Source organism: Hyperoodon ampullatus (assembly GCF_949752795.1).
Source record: "Hyperoodon ampullatus genome assembly, chromosome: X".
NCBI classification, from domain to species: Eukaryota; Metazoa; Chordata; class Mammalia; order Artiodactyla; family Ziphiidae; genus Hyperoodon; species Hyperoodon ampullatus.
In genome coordinates this window covers 90,514,720-90,536,392 of record NC_136913.1, presented here as the reverse complement: position 1 = coordinate 90,536,392, position 21,673 = coordinate 90,514,720, and the positions used below count along the sequence as shown (strand labels likewise).

Sequence of the window (21,673 nt, the reverse complement as noted above, 5' to 3'; positions counted from 1 at the left end):
TACATACCAGGTTCTATGCTCCTCTCATTGTCCTGCACTTAGGGAATTCTACTCCTGTTGGAAGTAAACATCAAACTAAGAATTCAGAACAAGGTATCCCAAAATTATAAAGATAGCTGCTAGTCTAGGCAGGCAGTCACCTTCAGAATGGCCAGCAAGCTTAAGTGTCAATTTTATCTCAGTAAACCTGGGAGGGTGAAGAATGATCAGCCAGCGCTGAGTATCCCAGCAGAAGGATGTGTGCATGCACCAGGAATCAAGGACCGGGCCCCGTGCAACAATCCAAATTAGCAGGCTTTTATTCAAAATTGAGGAGATTTAGCAATAAGTTTGCATACCTCAGTATTTTCTTTATTTTCATTAGGGTGTAAATGACTTAGAAATCTGAAGAATTTGAAAGGAAATTTAGAATCACTTTTCCTAAATTGTGGGATTGGAATAGGGAATAGACAGCTGCATACTTGCTGTGTGGCCTTGAGCAAGTCGTGTAACTTCTTGAATCTGAGTTTCTTTATATAAAAATTGGGGCCTGTGCTTTGAAGGGCTGGAGTAATGATTAGAAATAAATATATGTAAAGTGATTTATACGGTACCTGAAATAGATAATAAATAGTGTCTGTAGTTATTATGGCAATAGTCATACTCCTCTAGCTCTGACGGATTCAAATGTCAGCTAAATACAGGATGTCATTCCCGCATATCAGCAAAAATACAAGTACAGACATCATGCTTGATATTTAACAAGTTGATGAGGTTTGGAAAAATCATGATAAGTGGCTTTATTACACTGTCCTGATTCTGGAGAAAATATGTAACACAGGGCCTAGGAGCTGCAGTTTTCATTGATCTCCCATAGTAATCATCAGTTGCCACACACAATTTAGTATTTCATTGTATTCTACCCAATATACCATGCAGACTGCTCCCAAATTTATATCTCTATCCCAGACTTCTCCCTGAATACAGGACTTACATATCCAACTGCCTATTCAACATCTCCTCCAGGATGTCTAGTGGGTATCTCAAATAAAAGATGGCCAAAACAGAACTCTTGGATCTTGCCACAAAATCTTGCCTCCCCCACTCTAATTCAATTCAGTAAATACAACTAGTGTCTACTCTATTACTGAAACCAAAAACCTAGGAATCATCATGAGAAAGTCCAGTCATTTTTATCTCTATAATATCTCTTGAATCTGTCCACATTTTACTATCTCTATCACCACCACTCTAGTCCAAGCCATCATCATCTTTCTTTTGGATGCTGTAATAGCCTCTTAACCTGTCTCCCTGACTCCTTCCATCTATTATCCATGGAGCATCCAGAGGAAGATTATTTTTACATAAGTCAGAAGGAATGTGACATTGTTTTACTTAAAATCCTCAAAAGGTATCCTCCCACTCTTAGGATAAAGACCAAAACCCTAAAAGGCACTGTGTTATCTGGTCCTTGCCTACCTTTCCAATCTCATTTTGTCCCACTCCCCGCCACTACTCCCTGTGATCCAGCCACATTGCTCTCTTTCTGTTCCCTAAGCATGCAGGGATCTTTGGCACCTCAAAGCCAACACATGCTGTTCCCTCTGAAATATTTTTCTGTTCATCCTTCACCGTGATGGCTTTTTCTTAACCTTCAGGGTCCAGCCTAAATGTTATTTTGCTTCAAGTAAACCTTCTCCAATGGTCCAATATAAAGTAACGGCCTACCTACTTCTCAGTTATTTTCCTTTATATCACTTACTGCAATTATTAATTATATACTTATATATGTGTTTTTTGTTTTGTCTCTTACCTATTCCCACCCCACATTACACTACAAGCTCTATTAGGGCAGAACATGTCTCTTTTAGTTCACTTCTACTCTGCACAATGAATATTTGATGAAGGTTAAAAAAATCAAATATATTCATTGTGGATCCAGGGTTGGTAATCACTGTATTAGATACTAAATACCTGTTCACTTGTCCCAAAATGTCCTTTCCACCTTTCACCTCATATTGTAGACAGGACGTAAATTAAATAGCATTATGAAGATAATTTTACTGGCACAAAATATAAGGATATTGATATTAACAGATGTCTGTTTTAGAAACAAGGTGGACTAGATGATTTAATTATAATGTTAAACACCTTTTATCAGAAAAAAATTCAAGCCCAATTATTTCTCATGCATCTTTTATGCCAAAGTTTATAGTGAAGCTATGATGCCCTGAATATCAAAATTGAGCAAACGACTCATGGTATTGATCCAAAATCTCTGAACATTATTATTACAGCCTTTCCATCTCATTTTCCCAGAGTACAGCTGAAGAGAATTATCAGAAACTACAGGTAGGGTCTGATGCAAAGAATTCAAAACACACAAAACATTAAAATGCACTCATCCAACAAATATATCAAATGATTACTATAAGCCAGAAACACAACTCAGTGTTTTTTCTAACCAGTCAGAGAGGATCAAGGCAATGTGCCCCAGAAATGAATCAACCTTCTCTGCCTGCAGACCCATGCCTAAGCATCTCATCACTTAGGCTTCTGCATCTGGTGCTTCCCAATTATTTCTTGGGATCCCCAGTGGAGAATGGTGCCAAATCATGGGGAGATTTCTAGCTATATAAAGTTCTCCTGGCACCAAGAAATGATTTATGGACTTGAACTGATGAATTATTTTCCTATTTGACAGCCAAAGGAGGCCATTTCACTGCCTTTTATAAACCACCAGTGATGAATTATGACATAAGGAATTGCTGGACAAGAAAAGGCCATTCTCTTTAACATGCCTGTTCTAGGGACTCATTTCCACCTCAGCTTTGTCTCTGCAGCCTTTGCTATTGGCTCACACATCATTAAAATGTCTTGCTGGCTGCAAAAGCTCATTTATACAGACAACATTTGCTCTGACCACCTTAATTGACAAATTATTCCACATGATTGCATCTCCTTGAATGAAATAGTTTTGCCTAAAATACCAACATATGTAGCCCTTTGCTTGAGTTTGTCATAGCCCCTAGTTAACTTCCTAATTTTTAAAATTCATCCCCTGTAAATGAAGCACCCTATTAAAAATATCAATTTGTATTAGACAATTTATCAGACTGTTTTCTTGTGGTAAAATGGCTGTGAGGTCATTTTTGCAAGTGTTCCAGTAATAATAATGATGGTGATAATGATACTAATCATAATAATTAATATCATTTGAATTGAATACCTACTATTTCCCAGTCACCATTGTAAGTGTTTTTCATATATTTTCTTCACTCAGCACAGCTACTACACCTCCCCATTTTGCATGGAGAAAAAACTGAAATTCATAAGAGTAAATTAAAGTTCTCAAAGTCACACAGCTACAAGGATTTGAATCAGATTTTTCTGGTTCTAGATCAGGACATAAGGGAGCAAACCAAGTTTTCAGAGTTTTCCAAGGGTCTTCTCTTAGAATCATACTCTTTGTTTTGCTAAGATTCCTGTGTGTGTGTATGTGTGTGCGCATCTGTATCTTAACCATCTACATATAAGAAAATTTTTTGTTGTCAAATCAGATCATAGTACTATGAGCAATACATGGTTCTATAAGCATTTACTAGTGGAAGGGACTCAGACTTTGAGAAAACAATAGCCACCTGAATCTTCATTCTAGCATCATTGTTCAGTTGTTGTAAAACACTGAGAGAAATTACCTAACATCTCCAAATTTCAACTTCAGCATCTGTAAAGAGGGGCTAAGGTGACAATACCACACAGGATTTTTTTGATACTTAAATGAAACCATATCTGTGAAAACACTGAGCCCAGCTCCTAGCTCCATAATTGTATTTTGTGTCTAAATGTCAAGATAAACCTTTGTATGGGGAACCAAGAATATTGGAGAACATTAATCTAACTGGTGAGACAAAACCTAAACAAAGATATCTAAGATAATTAATCATAAATTAGCATCAGTCAGTGTGGTGAAAACTTTTATAAAATTGCCAAGGGAATTTAGGAGAAAGAAACAGGTGACTGTAAAGTAAAGTTAATCTCTGAAGACTTCCTGGAGGAAGTCCAGAAGTGCAAATATGTCCTGGCAAAGAAGAGTATGAAGGCATGAAGTAGGCAAACAAGCAGGAAGGTAAGGAGTTAATAGCATTTATGGAGCACTGTTGTGTGCAAGAGCCATGCAGGTAGTCTGTAGCATGTTGCTTTAAGAGCAAGGTTTTAGAACAAAGGTGGGTTCAGATCCTAGCCCCACCACTTACTAGCCGTGTGACCATAGACAAGTAACTTATCCTGAGTCTCCATTTCTTCCCTTATAAAATAAAGACAATATTGGCAACCTTCCAAGGTTGTTGTGAACTTTGACTGATTGTAAAGTACAGTGCCTGACCCAATAAACGGGCATTCTCTGAGCATCTACTCCACTGTGTTGGATCTAGTTCATGGTTAATCTCCCACGATACTAAGCTTCTAGTTTTCATCCCTTTACAAGGGTAGCTTGACAGAATATTCTCAGCCTTCTCAAACCACTGCTTTCAGGTTAGCAGAGAGCAAGGTAGCTGAGAGTCTCACAAATGAACATAATGGAACTAGGGAAATCTGTGCCCATGGATCTCAGATGCCTATATACCTAGGATTCGTAATGTAATTCCTTCCTAAGAACTCCTTCCCCCACCCCTAACTCAAGTCAGAAAAGTCAGTCAAGGAGTCAATGATCACCTCAGGTGCTGGAAGAGAGCCACTGGAGCGGAACTGGCCTAGACTGGGCACGTTTGCCACATCCTGCTGCTACGGTGCTCTAACTTGCTCACCCCCAGCCCTCCCAGCAAGCTGGGCTCCCGCACAGCTACTTGCGAAAGACTCCCACAGGAATGAATGTTCTCATAGTCCCTGACTCTGCAGAGGAACAAGAGTGTCTTTCTGCTGATGGGACAGTTTAATAGTGTTCGTTCATCTCCCTGTAGGGCATAGAAACACGACACAAAAATTTTCCTAGGACAGAGACTGGAAATCTCTTTGACCCTGGCTGTCACTAATAGGGTTAAGAGATAGCACTGTGTCATAGGTTGAGGCAAAGGAGGGAAATAAGGGGGAGAAAGGAGAGACAAAATAAGAGTGGCAGAAGAGGAAGGGAAAAAAATCACTCTTTAGACTGACATTCAAGGCCCTCCTTCCCACTAATTCTAAGTAGGCTTTTTTTATTCCTCCTTGTCCCGCAAGGTCATGAGTAGAGCTGACCTTGTTTCTAGAGGAAGCAAACAGCCACCTGCAGGGTATGAATTGTGACACTCTGGGAAAGGCCCCCCACAGGCACTGCAAAGCTGCCAGAAATTCCCACCATTAGTCATGCCTATGAGTTACAGAATTGAAATATCTATTAAATTGCAAATATGTTAGCTTAGAAGGGAAACATTTTGGCCAATATCAGTCATGAATTCTTTATCTCTTTGAGGTACTAGATTAGCCCCACCAGAAAGCAAGGATCTGGGGAGGTGGGCTACAGAGAAGACATGACATTAGGACATTTAAAAGAGCTAGAGAGGGACAAAGATGTCATTCAGGGTGGGCTGGGTAGGGTAGGAAAGGCCAGGGTGACCCAGGAGAAGAGGGAGGCTTAGGAGGAAAGGCAAAGGAGCTGCTGCAAGCCGGTTTGGGTCATAAGATTTCTGTACCTGTAACTGTGCAAAAGAACAGTCAATTATGAAATGCACAGTCAGTCATGTGAAAGTTCCATTAATGTAGCCAAGAACTATTGACTGCTGAGGTCTTTCCTCATTAAGTCACAGAAAAGGTATAAATGAGATATATTCTCATACGATAATCAGGATACAGACATTCAGATCGTAGCAACTGGCTGCTGAGAGGGAACAGGAAGGAGAGAGAACACACGCCAGTGATTTGTCCCCCTCGGTGCTTCACATGGCACTGCTTCGATGCTGCTCTAAGGCGGCTGCTTTATCCCCGGGGCTCTTCATTTATCTGTAACATTTGAGACCAACTTGCTTCACCATCTAAATCGCTCTTCTCTGGAAGGTGATCAATTTGTCAATACCCCTCCTGTAGTATTACATCCATAAATTGTGCCCTTCACTCTCTGCTTGGATCGACCACTCTGTTGGATGGTGTGATTAGGATAGCTTCTGAGTGCTGTTCTCAGTTTGTCTATTAACTGCTCTCCAGACCACTTTAAGATTCTTTTCCCCACTTGCTGCTGGAGATGGAAATCATGGAGCAGAGTCTGCACCCACCACACAGCCAGTCACTTGTTTAAAAGTGCTACTGAACCAAATTCTTTAAGGCAAAGGCCACAAATAGGCAGCCCTCAAACAGAATTTAGCCTACAGGCATGTTTTATTTGGTCCACACAGTGCTCAACAAGCCAGGGATTTCTACCTAAAAATCCAGACTTCTAGCATCTCTTCAAAAATTAGAGGGCCTAGCAGCACTGGATCCTTAATTTCATATAACAGCAATCAGTTAGGGCTGAGTTGATACTGTGAAGACTCTCCAACTTGCTCCCCTCTGTGGCCTCACACGCTCACTCAGGTATATGACCTGCCTGGCTTCTAGAAGCATTTTGAACATTGATTAGGGAATTACCCCTTCACTGGCCTAGTTTCAGCTATCAGCAGTAAATGCTTTTCCTTTTATAGAAGGAATCGAATCAGAGCTATTTCTTCTTAAAGCCAAAACAGTGGATTGGCAAATAAGCATTTTAAATAACAGGTTATTTCAGGGATCCTTAGCTCTGGAGACCTGAGCTCTGGAGTCACCATCCTTGGAGTCCTCTTTGGGTTGCATCACCTTTTTATCTGGCCCAGAACCCAGGATTAAGGGACTGTGGCCAGAGTAACAGGGGTATAGGTTAGGAAAGTATTGTGTTAGGAATCAGCAGATACGGGTTCTAGACTTGGCTATGCCATTCACCAGTTCCCAGCCCAGGGTAAATGGTTTAAACACTCTGAGCCATAATTTACTCTGCTGAAAAATACAAAATACAAATAATGATAACAACAACAACAACAACAATCTTTGCCAACTCCACAAAGTTCTGTGAGAAACAGAACGAGATCTCAGAAGTGAAAGTGCTTTGAAATTATAAAGTTCTCTACAAATATCAAGCTTTCTTATTTGTGCCCAACTGAAGCACTCATCAATGAAATAAGCACCCAACCAATCCAAGCTACACATAATGTCTGAGTACTTACTATATGCTCAGCACTTGGGGAGATGCAAAAGAATTGGTCAACAAAACCCTGTCCTTAAGGAGCTTATAGGCTAGTTGAGAAAATAAGATAAACAATGGAAAACAAGATTATAATTGTAACATAAAGTTAATGCCTGCTAAGTATATTACTGAAACTGTTAAAGATACAGTCCTCAGTAGGATGCCAGTAGACCCAGGTATTCACTTGACTACTCACTTAGCTTTTTTTTTTTTTTTTTTTTTTTGCGGTACGTGGGCCTCTCACTGTTGTGGCCTCTCCTGTTGCAGAGCACAGGTTCCGGACACGCAGGCTCAGCGGCCATGGCTCATGGGCCCAGCCGCTCCGCGGAATGTGGGATCTTCCCGGACTGGGGCACGAACCCGTGTCCCCCGCATAGGACTCTCAACCACTGCGCCACCAGGGAAGCCCCCCCCCCTTTTTTTTTTTTTACAGTTTATTCTGTAGAAACAGCATCTTCAGATACTGTCAACCAGGGGAAAAGTGTTATGTGGTCATACAGTTTAGGAAATGGCCCATCTTCCTTTTAGAAAATTATAATATATATTAGAATATTATATACAATAAGATGCCCTGAAACGCCTTGCAAGAAGGAAAGCTATATAACTTTGACCTAGCAGATAAACACATTGCCACAGAACTTCTCACCATTCTCTCTTCCTTTCCTTTTTCTCTCCCCAAAGTAACTATTAACATCTCTTAGAATTGGAGCTCCATAGAACACAGTTGGGGAAACACTATTTTTCTTAATGAACATATTTTAAATTTTCACAGGTTCCAAAGGGAACATAATTCTGTGTCTACCTGTTTCCTTCAAGAACCACGTTAGAAATTTGGATCCTATGCTCCTGGCTGCACATAGTAGACTGATTTTTGTGATGATTGGTCTTTACCAATTGAATCAATGTTGTTTAACTAGACTGTTCTCTATTGCTTCACTTCTACTAATTTGAAATCATTGCCATAACTGCAATGAACCTTACTGGAATTGATTTTTTTTTCTCAATACGGATTTTCTATTGATAGGGTCACATGGCACCAAAACATGCAGCCTGGTAAATTCTATCTTCCGTACATTCTTGCTTTTCCTGGCACCACGCTGTTCCTTGTTTCTCTCCTGGCACTGTCCTAAGCTCAGATTTAGTTATGTGTCCCATTACTACTAATCTCATCTAAGGTGCTCACTGAGAGCTAAGGACTAGACTCCAAAATGTCAAGTGTATTCTTTTTAGGGTTATTTAAATTCCAGCAGGGACTTCAAATTGAAGACCAAATAGTTAATGTCCAAAAAGGCCATTATAGTGGGATGATGTACACTGTGATCAATATTTTGGCATCTTTTTCAATGTACATAATATGGGTGAAATTGTATGGTTTGTGCTTGGTGATGGTTGAAAAGTTATATTTGAAAGTCAGAAAGACCTAGATTCATATTTGTGCTTGGCCAATTACAAAGTATGTGACCTTGGGACATAGCCTCTCTATGTTTTAGTTTCTTCTTCTATAAAATGAGGACAATAATAGTATCCACTCTCATATTGTTGTTGTGAGGAATAAATGAGAAAATGAATGAAATACACTAAGCACAATGTCTCCTTCACAGTGAGCTGTCAATAGACATTAGCTCTCAGGAGGCCCCTATTATGATAACTTAGTTGTTGGCTTAGAGATCACTTCTCCTGTTGCATTATTATCAGTCAGTCAGAATCTCCACTTCTTTTTATTCCCCCAACTCTCCACCATATCTCTAAATTCCACTGTTTTTCCTAAACCCACTCTCACCCCAGTGTCTCAGGATTAACTCTAGAGGCATGAAAGAACAAAGAGCCAGGGCCAGGAAAAGCCCGTTTTCAAATCTGATGGGAAATTGCTTCCTCTGTGTGTAAACAGATGCCATTCTCCACACCAAAGGAAGGTTACCCTAACAAGCTATGCAGTCTAAGTGACACCTTCAACAATGCACTACAGTTGGTTTTAGCTTTGCACAGTGAAATTAAAAGCACTTACTGAAGCCATGCATTTGAACATCTTCACCAAAGACTGATTCCAGCTTCCAGTTTGCAATTTAATCAAGCCTTGCATGACCAGATTGATTTGCTGCTATTATAGTAATCCAGCAGCAAATCTTTGCAACCTATCCATAGAATAAACCTCTCTTTCTAGCCATGACATTAAGACACCAATGGGTTAAGAAATCTCTCATCCCTAATAAGTGAAGAGTCTCAAGTCAGGAACTCTAGAGCTATCTAAGATAATCAGGAGTAGGGGTATTATTTGCATATTCACCAGAGAACAGGTTAGTGTTTTTTTTCAAAATAGTCAATATGCTTTTCTGAAAAGGCATAAAATCAGGTATTTATGAATAATTTGTTAGGTGAAGGGTGAATTATCTTCTAAATATAGTTAATTAGTATTGGCTTCCTGCTTGGGTTCATTTCTGGGTGCCCTTATAAGTTATGTCTGTCATTGACCTTCTCAAGGCAGACATTCTCCTCTATTATAATAGGAGACCCTATTCCATTATTTTATCTACCCTCTCCGACTCCTCTTCTCCTTCTTCTATTATCACCTGTTCTACGTCCTCATGTAGTCAACCTTCCCTTCTGTCCTTATCACTTTGACTAGGCTTCTGCACAAAATTCAATGTGAGAATAAAGGAAAAAATATATCTTTAAAATAGCAAATAGCCACCTGAAATATGCTGTGGGAAATACAACTTTTAGTTGTTGGTATCTTTGGCAAGTGACCTAAATACCCTGTTGTACATGTCTATATGTTGTTAAACGACTCCCTATTTATCTGCAGCCTCCAAAAGTATAAAAAAGAAATGTCTACAATAACATTACACAGGTCTGTTATGATTTAAATATTAAAATGATTCCAGAAAAGTTGCATTTAAATCAAATCCTACTTAAATGCAGCTGGCTATTTAAAGAAATCTCATGACAAATTCTTTTATATTGAAAAAATAATTTCATAAAGCCAAAGATTACCTTCTAATTAATCAGTTTTGAATAACTGGATCTTTCTACAACCAGTCTATTTAAAGCAAGTAGTACCTATACACTTTAAGAGAGCACTTGTTTCACTTAAGAAATATTTCTAATTTATAAATTTAAAAGAACAGTGAGAAAATAATCTTTTAAAATTTTAATATTTTAAAACTTGCATACTTACAATACACAATCTTAAAAACCTCTACCTACATGATTTTGTAATTAACCAACCCTATGATTTTTGTATTAATATTCCTAGCCCATGCCTGCATATTGCTAAACTCAAAACAAGTATGAGTGGGTTACTCTTTAAATAATCCCAGCCTTATATTTTGAAATATAAGAGGACAATCTGTTAATTGCTCTTTTTTTAACATCTTTATTAGAGTATAACTGTACAATGGTGTGTTAGTTTCTGCTTTATAACAAAGTGAATCAGTTATACATATACATACGTCCCCATATCTCTTCCCTCTTGCATCTCCCTCCCTCCCACCCTCCCTATCCCACCCCTCTAGGTGGTCACAAAGCACCGAGCTGATCTCCCTGTGCTATGTGGCTGCTTCCCACTAGCTATCTATTTTACGTTTGGTAGTGTATATATGTCCATGCCACTCTCTCACATTGTCCCAGCTTACCCTTCCCCCTCCCCGTATCCTCAAGTCCATTCTCTAGTAAGTCTGCATCTTTATTCCCATCTTGCCCCTAGGTTCTTCATGACCATTTTTTTTTTAGATTCCTTATACATGTGTTAGCATACGGTATTTGTTTTTCTCTTTCTGACTTACTTCACTCTGTATAACAGTCTCTAGGTCCATCCACCTCACTACAAATAACTCAGTTTCGCTCCTTTTTATGGCTGAGTAATTGCTCTTTAATCAAGGAAACAAGGAATAATATAGTTTAGACAATATTGCAAACAAAAATAAATCTTCACAGAGCAACCTCTTGAACTTCCATACCAAGAAGCCGTTTTGTCTTTACATCAAGTATAACATTTGAACTCTGTGAATAAATAAACTTGATATCTACTTATATGAACAATGACTCAATGATAAGTTTGAATTATTTTTCTAGTACGTAATACATACTCAGTGTATTTTTATCTAAATAGCAAGTGAATAAATTACTTTTTCAGTGGCTGAGGTTTTATCCTCACCCTCCCTTGACAGATTTCCCTTAGTGATCAAAACTCTGTATTTTCATGACAGCTCTTAGGAGCTTAGGTGAAACAATTTGGGACCTATGAAAATTAGTTTTGGTGTGTGTGTGACTGTGTGTGTATGTGTGAACTAACATGCTCACTAGGGAATCATACCTGTGACTGACTTCTGTGGCACCATTTTCTCAGCTAGTATTTCTCAAAGCATGATCCTTGAAAGGCATGCAAGAAATTCCCCAGGACAAAAAGATAAATTCCCTGTCTTACTGATGTACTAAATTAGAATCTGGAGGAGAGAGATGGGAATCTATATGTAAGGAGCCTCATCTTTACCATAACTGGGTTCTTCCATGTGATTCTGATGCACATTAAAGTCTGAGAAACTCTGAGAGGTAGAGTTCAGGTGAAATTTTAAATCCCCAGTTCAACTCTTCTTAAAGTTTAGGGCAAGTGAATTAATGCCTTATAAGACACCCAAAATAAGCTCCAGAATCTAAAAACAAACTAAAGAAACAAATGTGTTGTCACCATAACCCAACAGATGGAAGCATAAAAGAGGTTTGATATTTACTTTATTCTGGTCCAACTTAAAATATAAGCTAAATACTATAATGTTACAAACTTTACTAAATGGCCTCCAAATGGAAGTGTTCTGAAAGCATCAGATAAGGATTATATGACTGTGGTCAAAATGATGATGCTGCAAGGATTTGTGCATGGTCAGGCCACTTATTAATGACATATAACTACCTATGATTGACTCTTCTGCTTGAATGAGGCAGGAAGTCTAGTTCATACTAAGGGAATCAGAAGTTAAACAAAAGCAGATCTTTGCTATTTGGATTGGCCCAATATGGTAGTTATTTTGAAAGCTCATGGAGAAGCAACGTGCAATTCTAATCAAAATAATAATTCAGACCTTCACAGAAGGTACTTTAGAATTCAGACTAAGAAGTAGAACTGCCATGTATCAGAATAGAGAATGAACTAATATATATATATATTAATTTTTAAATAAATTTAAAGTGTATATATTGATTTTTATTTTTACTCCTTTTGTTAACATTTAGAATTTAGAAAAAAATGAAAAAAGAAACTAGTTGACTCTCAGGGATCAAAAACTAAATCAAATATATGTTATACAAATGAACTTACTAAGCAAGTATCATTATTAGTAGACTGATTTTAACACTATCCCAAAAAGGTCAGCTAGCCATAAACAAAAACAATATAGAAGAAAATCCATATTCTTAACATTAATGAGAGTACGTTGTAACTAAACAACTAGTTGATGTCAACATTAGATGGTTAAACAGGTAATGTTCAAGTTAATAAGTGCAATAAATATTACACTTGTCTGGATAATGCCAAATTTTACCATGGCTCAGATTTTACCCACAATACAAAAATGTGTGTGTATACTTATACACACACACATACATCTAAAACATATATAGGAAGAATAAAATTAGTCAAGATTTGCTCAGGCACAATAGTAGGTGGACCTTTTGTCACACCGTTTCTTAAGGTCCATCACACCCATTGTCAGGGATAATCTTTATGTCATTAGGGTCTGTCCTATTTTGCTGAAAATTACTTGCTAACATTCTCCACCAGGTAAGAATATTCTGAGTCTCTCTTCTCCATTGTGAGTAGAATTACTAATTTACAATTTGCTTGTACTTCTGATGTAAACACATATGTGCATGCTATTCATTTGGAGCTGCTCCATTTAAAAATCACTAGAACCTCACAATAACATCACTCATTTATGAGCAATTCTATATAAATGATATTTTGGATGCAGTCCGAGAAGATTTCATTACAAAAGCCCAACAGATCCTCATTCTGAGGCAGCCTTCACCTGCAAGAAGACTCCACATATGGGTTAAGTCAACATTCTAAAGTGGTTCCAGCATATTTTTTTCTGAGACGCTTAGTAACAATCAATGATACTCTGAAGAGTTAAGAACCTTTCATAAAAGCAGAGAACAGATATGCAGTAACTGGCACCACATTCCCTAAATTAATTGTCCATATTCCACATATAGCTTATCAGTACAACTTATTAATAGTGAGGTTCACAACTATTTTATTTGTAGCTAATTCTAAATTCACATCTAGTTTACTCTTTGTTTGGAAACTTTTTCTTCCTGTACCAAATTATACTTAAAATCTCATTTGCCATGATTTGGTAAAACCAATGCTTACCTGTAACTTTCAATTCAGTTGTTCTTCTTACAAGTTTTCCTTCATACTTAAGCTCACAAGTGTAATTTCCCCCATCTTCTTCTTGAACTTCCTGGATTAGAAGGGCATTTCCTTTCTGTATTATGATGCTTCTCCACATTTTTGGCTTGCATTCCTGCAGAGAAAATATTTTCAAGTAAGCAAAAAATAAAAATTCACATCATTAAGTCTTAGTACTGGCAAGTTAGTACTTTCACTTTTTTGTACTCTTCTCTTTAGTTTTCAAAATATGTAGCTAAAGGGTTACGTCAATGACCAGAAAACATCACAAATGTATCTTATTGTATCCAATTGAAACATCACAACTACCACCCTAAGAACCACTTTAAAGGCCTGATCCCAAGAGCAGGAAGTCCTTAGAGACATTCTGCAAAAACAGAAAAGCATACAAGATCCCCAAATGCAAAAGAGGTAGAACAGTCACTAAGTAGCATTTTAATGCCCTGGTTCTTTCTATATGACAGGAATATGTCCTAAGAGTTCTAAGAGGATAATGTTCACTTAGCAACATAATATAAACAGGGAGTCTTAGGCATTATTTAAAAATTCTAATTGGCTTTTACACTGGCAATGGTTTAATTAATTTTATAGTAAAAACTAATAATAATATTCAAGAGTCTCTCTCCCCATAGTCAAGAGATCTATTGTGGGGAGGTTGAGGGGGGAAGGGGATCAAGAAAATGAGGCTTGAGGAATTCTCTAGAGACATATCTAGGTAAAATGAGGACACACTTTGTTGTAGTAAGGTAATGGGGAAATTATCCACTTATTTTCTGAGTTCAGTGATCTGTGACCAGATAATAAGATTTGGGTTTTGAGGTCAATTCTTTTACTCATCTGGTAAGAATGTGTTGCTACTGGAATTGGACTTTACTAGAAAGGAATGGTTAATTTCCATCGATCGACAGAGATACAACAATAGCAGAGCATGTAAGAATATTCAGCCAAGTGGCTTTGTCTTTGGGGAATTTTCTCAGACTACTTTTTACATATTGCTCCAGTTTGTCTACCACTTATCTCAAATGTTCAACGAAAGTGGTGGCCAAAAGCTGTGCAAACATCAGTGAAGCTGTGGGAGATAGGTGTGAGGGGGTGCTGAAGTATTTTGTCATTTAAATTCTGGATATGTCAGTTAAGGAATTAAAAAAATTGATCATGAGGCAGATGACCTGAATAATAGTTGAGGACAGTTTCCACTTTCCCCATGGTAAATACAACATCTATTCTACCCCTCCTTCTCCCCACCCTTACTCCCACCCTCTGCAGACACATCCTAAATATTCATGTAAAAGTAAAATCGGTGCTGACTCTCAATCCCCAGCTCTGCATGCTTGAGTGTGTGCACGTGTGTGTGTGCACATGTCATAAAATGATTTGGAAGAGTGAGCACCCATTTATTAGATTTTACTGTAACAAAATTTCTTCTGTTATGATAACAGAAGTTTTGACAACAAAACACAAAAACTGACACTTAAGTTCACAGGTATAATATTTAAGAGATACGCTTGCTTTATGTCCAATACAACTACCCACACACATTGTCAGAGAGTAAATAAAAGTAATACTGTCTAGGGCATCTAGATATAAAGCTGCTTCACTCCCTAGGGTCTTTCCAAAGAACACTTAAGGGTCTGTCTGAAATTCTATTACATACCATGTCTGGCAAGGTTTATCACCTATATGAGATTTGCTTCTGAGTTAAACCTTGGGATATAAGGTTTCTGGGAAAATGAAAAAGAAAGACTGAACAGAAAGAAAAAAAAATAGCCCAGCTGCCACTATCGTCATACAATAATAATCCACAATTATTTTCGCATTGCTTCCAACTCTGATAGCCTCAGATTTCTAAAGAATCATTCTGAAGGTCATTAAACAAAAATATGGTCCCTCTGGGCATTTTGAGAGGAAAGGAAAATGAAAACTGAGCTGCTTCACTTTCACATAGCAGTGGTGGGGGCAGGCAAATGAGCTGAAGCTCACTTCATTCAAAGACGAATGGCATCATCTTCTAATGTCATTTTTCGGGGGAAAGTCCATATGAAATTAGCTCTGACCATTTTCATTTTCTCTGCACACTGCTTTGTTTTCTTTTTTTCCCCCCCAGGAATTAAAATCTAAAGAGTATACAGGAATTACAAAATAACTCCTGATGAAGAACAGCCTGGAATCTTCACATGTTCTTTGGGATAGATACAGATAGTCCCAAGTGCTTTTCAAGTTGTCATCTAGCCTTATAAAGGATTCCTTGTACCCAATAGAGTTTTTGTTTTTAACTGTGTTATAGGAAAATGTTATCTTCAGGTCACCTCCATCCTTCTGGAACAATGTAGTATAGATGAAAAGGCAAACTGGCTTCAGAGCAAGACAGCTCTAGGTCAAAATCTGGGGTTCAGCCAAGTTCTGTGATCTTGGGAAAATTTGTCTAACTTCTTTAGGTCTCAGTTTTTTACTCTGCATGTGGGGATACTATACACTACCATATGAACAGCCAGAATCCAGAGGCTTGCAGAGTTTATTCATTACACTCTTGTTGGGCAGCACTATATTTAGTGGTCATCCAACACAGAGAATGCTTTTCATCCCTAAACTTTCACAATCCTGGATTATATCTTCTTCAAACGTCTGGCTCTGCTTGGTGAAACTTGGTGCTAATGGACTAATCAGATAAAAACAAATCTTCACTAATTGGTTAACCATCCCCCAGCAATATAATACTTTAACCCACTGAAAATGTATAGCTCCTAAGAGGCCACTCCAACACTAATCCTAGCAGGTGGGTAGAGAAACTATATTTTGTTCAGAAGAGCCTTGTAGATGATATACTGCCCCCACCAACACATCCTTCATGAAGTTACCTCATTGGCTATCCTGCCCACGTCTGGGTGCCTATATCAAATCTCAGAAGTTTTCCAGGTTTTTACTCCATTATTTGCAGCATCTCTGCCTTAAGCTGCTGGCTGCGAGGCTTACTACTGTCACTGCTTCTCTCCTGCCTCCAGTCTTCCCATCATCTCTTTCCTATTGGACAGACAACATTACCATACTTCACTCTCTCCAGACCTGTTCAGTTTAATTCTGACAGACTGGTGGGCAATAAAGTTTGCAGCACATAGGTCAAGTCTCAAGATGGTTGTTTATCTGAGGCAAGGACAAACTACCAGAACCTCGAATGGGAACAGGCCCCTAATATTGTCCTCAGTGTGTAATGCCTCTATTATTTAATGCCTCTGAGACCATTACATTGAACTTAATCAACTGGAAGTTTTCGCTGAGGACCAGTTTTACCTAAGTTTAACAAAGAGCTTCAATTCATGGTCCAGCTGTCCTCTCACAGAACAGTTTGCTGTAGGACATCCTTGCTCAGTCAAAATCACATCAGCCTTTAAATTCCAGCTTCCTTCCCTTCTTCCCAGCCTTCCTGAATGGAAGATGTTATTAGCCAGCAGTTGCTAGGTTGGGAGCCTAGGATGTTCAACAGAAACAAGCCCCTTGAAGCTGCCAGCCATATTTGGATCTTGGAGTTCCCACCCTGAAATATTCACCACTACATTTACAGTCTACTTCTGAGATAGCATCATCACAACCACAGGTGTATTTCAATCAGTTTGATTTGTTAGTCATGGTTACTTCAGTGCTATTCCGAGCACATGACTCATTTCTCACAGCAAGAACATGAGGAAGATTCATTTAAATATTTATTCTGATTCTGAAGTTCAGACACAAAGCAGCTGTGCAACCATAAGGCAATCACATAACCTCTGGTGCTCTTCAAATACCTAACACACATTCCCTCACACCAAACTTCTCTCCTTTCCCCTGGAGGCTGGACTATTCCATAGAGCATCTAGGCTCTGCCTAACAATTTGTAGGAAAACTGAACTTTCTTCACTTTAAAGATGGAAGAGATAGGAGCACAATTGTGAATTGGGTATCAGTCTTGTACTTCCACTCCAAATGCCTAGGATAACCCACTGCAGAGAGTCCTTCCCCTCCCTAGTTCTTTTCCTCTAACTTTCTATCTTCACAGTCCTAATGTTGAATTTGGTACCCCCACAGCAGTTCAGTATAAATCCCACATTCAAATACTCGGGATGAAATCCCAAATTCTATGTTCTTGAGCATGCTACTTAACCAATCTAAGCCTCAGTTGCTTCACCTATTTTTAAAAAGTTGGTGATAATCATAATATATACCAAATAGAGGTAATTATTAGGATTAAGTGAGGTAATACATATAAATCCTCTGTAATATAGAGCATCACATGCTAAAACCACTCAATAAATATTAACTATTATTCTATCATTGTCATTACCCTCAGCATCCAGCTTTCAAATTACACACACAACTATCTTGATATGTTAATAACTATTAGGAGTTAATGTGACTCATATTTCTATAGGAGTCTGGAGACAATTCAAAAGACAATCCAAAGTTACCATTCCAATGAAGGGGTTGATTTACTGTTTCTTATCTGACACATAAAGGACCTGGAAGTTGTTACTACCATCCTAACGACAAGAAAAAAGCTGAACAAACTGAAACTCAATAATTTCTCTTATTTCCATCAGGTAATTGAGGTCACAGTAAAAGCCACTGTCCCAGAAACTGGAGAGACAGGTAGATACAGAGAATCACAGTTTACTGGGAGCAGAAGCAGCCTCAGGAGCCAACTGGTAGGAACACTCAAAGGATAATTGACTAATTTCTGGAGACTAAGTGTGAACTAGCTTGAGAAATAAAAAAACCCTGAGGGCCCAGTCTTGGAAGGCAGCCCACACTTTCGTAAGTTTTACCTCCACGAGTCCCACCAGGTTCTTCTCAGGCTGAAGATCAGAGAAAAATCCTGCTTCTGGCAAAGGATGGGGAAAGTAAACCATTCTGAAATATACCCAAAGAGCCTGCCCATAAATGACGTGGGGTACAGGAAATATACAACCCCAGCCTTCTCTAGCCTTTGAAGTGGGGAAAGAAATAGCCAGCTCCAGTCCTCTCTATCTTTCCTGTCTTACAGGAAGCTGAGAAGCACTTACGATGGTCACAGGCCAGGAACTAGGCTCACTAAAAGACTGAATCTAATCACAGGATTATAGAATGCTTTCCCTTGCCCAACACCTTACCAGCACATCAGTAGGGCTCCTATATAATAACACGATACTACAGTTGAAAGAAATGCACCACACAGACCTTATTTAAGAATATATCTCTAGGGGCTTCCCTGGTGGTGCAATGGTTGAGAGTCCGCCTGCCGATGCAGGGGACACGGGTTCGTGCCCCGGTCCGGGAAGATCCCACATGCCGTGGAGTGGCTGGGCCCGTGAGCCATGGCCACTGAGCCTGAGCGTCCGGAGCCTGTGCTCCGCAATGGGAGAGGCCACACGGTGAGAGGCCCACATACCACAAAAGAAAAAAAAAAGAATATATCTCTAGAAAAATAGAAAGATAACAGGGAAGTAAAAAATAAGGACACCAGAGAGACTTTTAGCTTCTAACACCTACAGCAAGTAGTAAAAACAGCCTGACTCTTAGCCAGATAAGCATAAAAAAACCCTCACAGTAAAGGCCTATTTACTTCAGCTCCTTTTACCAAGTATATCACATCTGGATTTTAAAAAATATTTACAAGGCATACTAAAAGACAGAAAGAAACACACTGTTTGAAGAGAAAGAGGAAGCATCAGAACCAGACTAAGATAGGGCAGACATTTTGGAATTACCAGTCTGGGAATTTAAAATAAGTATGATTAATATGTTAATGACACTAATAGAAATAGTGGACAATATGTAAGAACAGAAGAGAGATGGAAACTCTTAGAATCAAAAGGGAAATGCTAGAAATCAAAACACTGTAACAGAAGTAAAGAATGTCTTTGATAGGCATATTCATAGACTGGACATGGCCAAGGAAAGAATTAGTGAGCTTGAAGGTATATCAATAGAAACCTCCCAAACTAAAAAACAAAGAGGAAAATGAATGAAAAAAAATTGAACAGAATATCCAAGAACTGTGAGAGGAGTACAAAAGATGTAACATAAATGTAATGGGAATACCAGAAAGAGAAGAAAGTGAGAAAGGAACAGAAGAAATATTTGAAGTCATTCTAATGCTGGCTCATCCAAGATTACCAGACTAGATCATACCAGACTAGGTATGACAGAGAGGTTTGGTGTACAGATAGGTTACTATAAGCAAATGAGCTGAGTTTTGAACAATATATAAAAGTTAGGCAGGCAAGCAGGACATACAGGACAGAGGGAATAACATGGGTAGAAGAACTCAGATGTGAAAAACCATGGAGTGGACAAAAAAAGTATGAATAGTTTTGCTCTCTTGAGAGTGGCAATGAGTAGGCTGAGGCCAGATACTAAAAGCCTTAAATGCCATTCTAAGATATTTGCACACTGTCAGGTTTCAAATCTCAGCTCTGTCACTATATAACCTATCTCATAAGACTGTCCTAAGAATTGAATTAGCTAATTAATGAACATGTGTGGCACAGTGTCAGGCCCTGTAAATACTCAACAAAAAGGAACTACTAACTAAAAGTTTTTATAGAATCATTGTAGTGCTTTAAATAGTGGCACACTATGATCAGATGTGCACTTCTAAAAGATCATTCTAATGGATATATAGAAGGTAGTCAGATTATAAAAAGAGACATTGCTTAAAAGGCTTTAACTTATTTTGATCTGTTTTTATCCCTCAAATGTCATTAATGCCATCAAGGATACACAGGAAGACCCTTTAAAGTCTGGATTCTTATAACAACTTAGGAAAGGTCAATAGCAAACTCCTGTTAAATTTGAGAAAAACAAACACGTCAATAATTATAGAAGTTGACAAAAACATATCATTTTGATAAATCCAGAAATTGGACAGTCAAAACTCAACCTTATAAGATCTTTATTCCTAATCACCAAAACCCAGCAGCAAATGGTCATCAATGGGTGAATGGCTAAACAGTGGTACATCTCTACAGTGGAATATTGGACTATTATTCAGCAATAAAAAGAATGAACTATTGATATATACCACAACATTGACAAATCTCAAATGAATTATGCTAAGTGAGTAAAGACAGGCACAAAAGGCTACATATCATATTATTCCATTTATATGACATTCTGGAAAATACAAAACCATAGGAATAGAAAACATATCTTTTTAGCAAGGACTGGGGCTTGGAGGAAGGGACTGAATACAAAAGGACATGGAGAAAATTGGAATGATGAAAATGTTCTGTATCTTGTTTGTGGTGTATATATTTGCCAAAACACATCAAATTGTACAAGTAAAAAGGATGTATTTTATGTTTGTAGATTATACAGAATAACAGGACTTAAAAAACGCTCAATCTTAAATTCCCAATTGGAGTTTGAGATGTCCTAGGTAACTTTGCTTCTAGCTTCCTATGTAACTTTTTCCTTTCTATAGTAGCAGCAAATATCAAGGACTTTAGTCATTAGATGTTTATAACATGTCTGAGATATATGACATACACTGTTATATCTATTTTATATGTGGGAAAATAGAGGCCCAGTGTCATCCAATTACTCATCCACATTAATGGTGTAATGGTGACCAGAATCCAGGTCCCCAGACTCAAAGACTAGTGCTTCTTACACATATTAAATACCCATCCCTCAAATAGCAACCCATTTTCTTTATAATTTGCAAATAATAAATAACCATTTTCCCATTTCTAATGCCATACCTAAAAATAAAAACAAGGATAAATGGGTCTTAAATCTTGTGTCACTGACTGTGGTTTTAGGGCACACAAAATTGAAGCCTTCATGGGATTCCTAGCTCATTTCTTCTGGATAAAAGTATCTTTGAAAATTCTAGTTAAATAGATTAAGATTTTCAGGATGGAATGCAATTTTATGGTTACAAAATAAGGTACATACTAATATCAATACATTTTCAAAAGGGATTCAAATACCCCAAGCATTTTGCCAAACCATTGTCTTAGCCAAAATGTGTTGGCCATTTGGGCTGTGGTATTACAAGGCCTTCAATGACCTTCTTTTTCCCTCTTTAAGAAAATCAGGATTTTCTGGGAGAC

At 38.1% G+C, this 21,673-nt stretch overlaps 1 protein-coding gene across 1 annotated transcript in view; it reads right to left on the bottom strand.

Moving 5' to 3' along the window:
• Positions 1-21,673, bottom strand: part of IL1RAPL2 (interleukin 1 receptor accessory protein like 2) — a gene marked incomplete at both ends in the record, with an annotated part of 1,033,390 nt that overhangs the window by 442,347 nt on the left and 569,370 nt on the right. Inside the window, one exon of the mRNA XM_079726932.1 lies at positions 13,569-13,722. Within this exon, the coding sequence (XP_079583058.1) occupies positions 13,569-13,722 (154 nt within the window). The remainder of the gene's footprint in view (positions 1-13,568; positions 13,723-21,673) is intronic.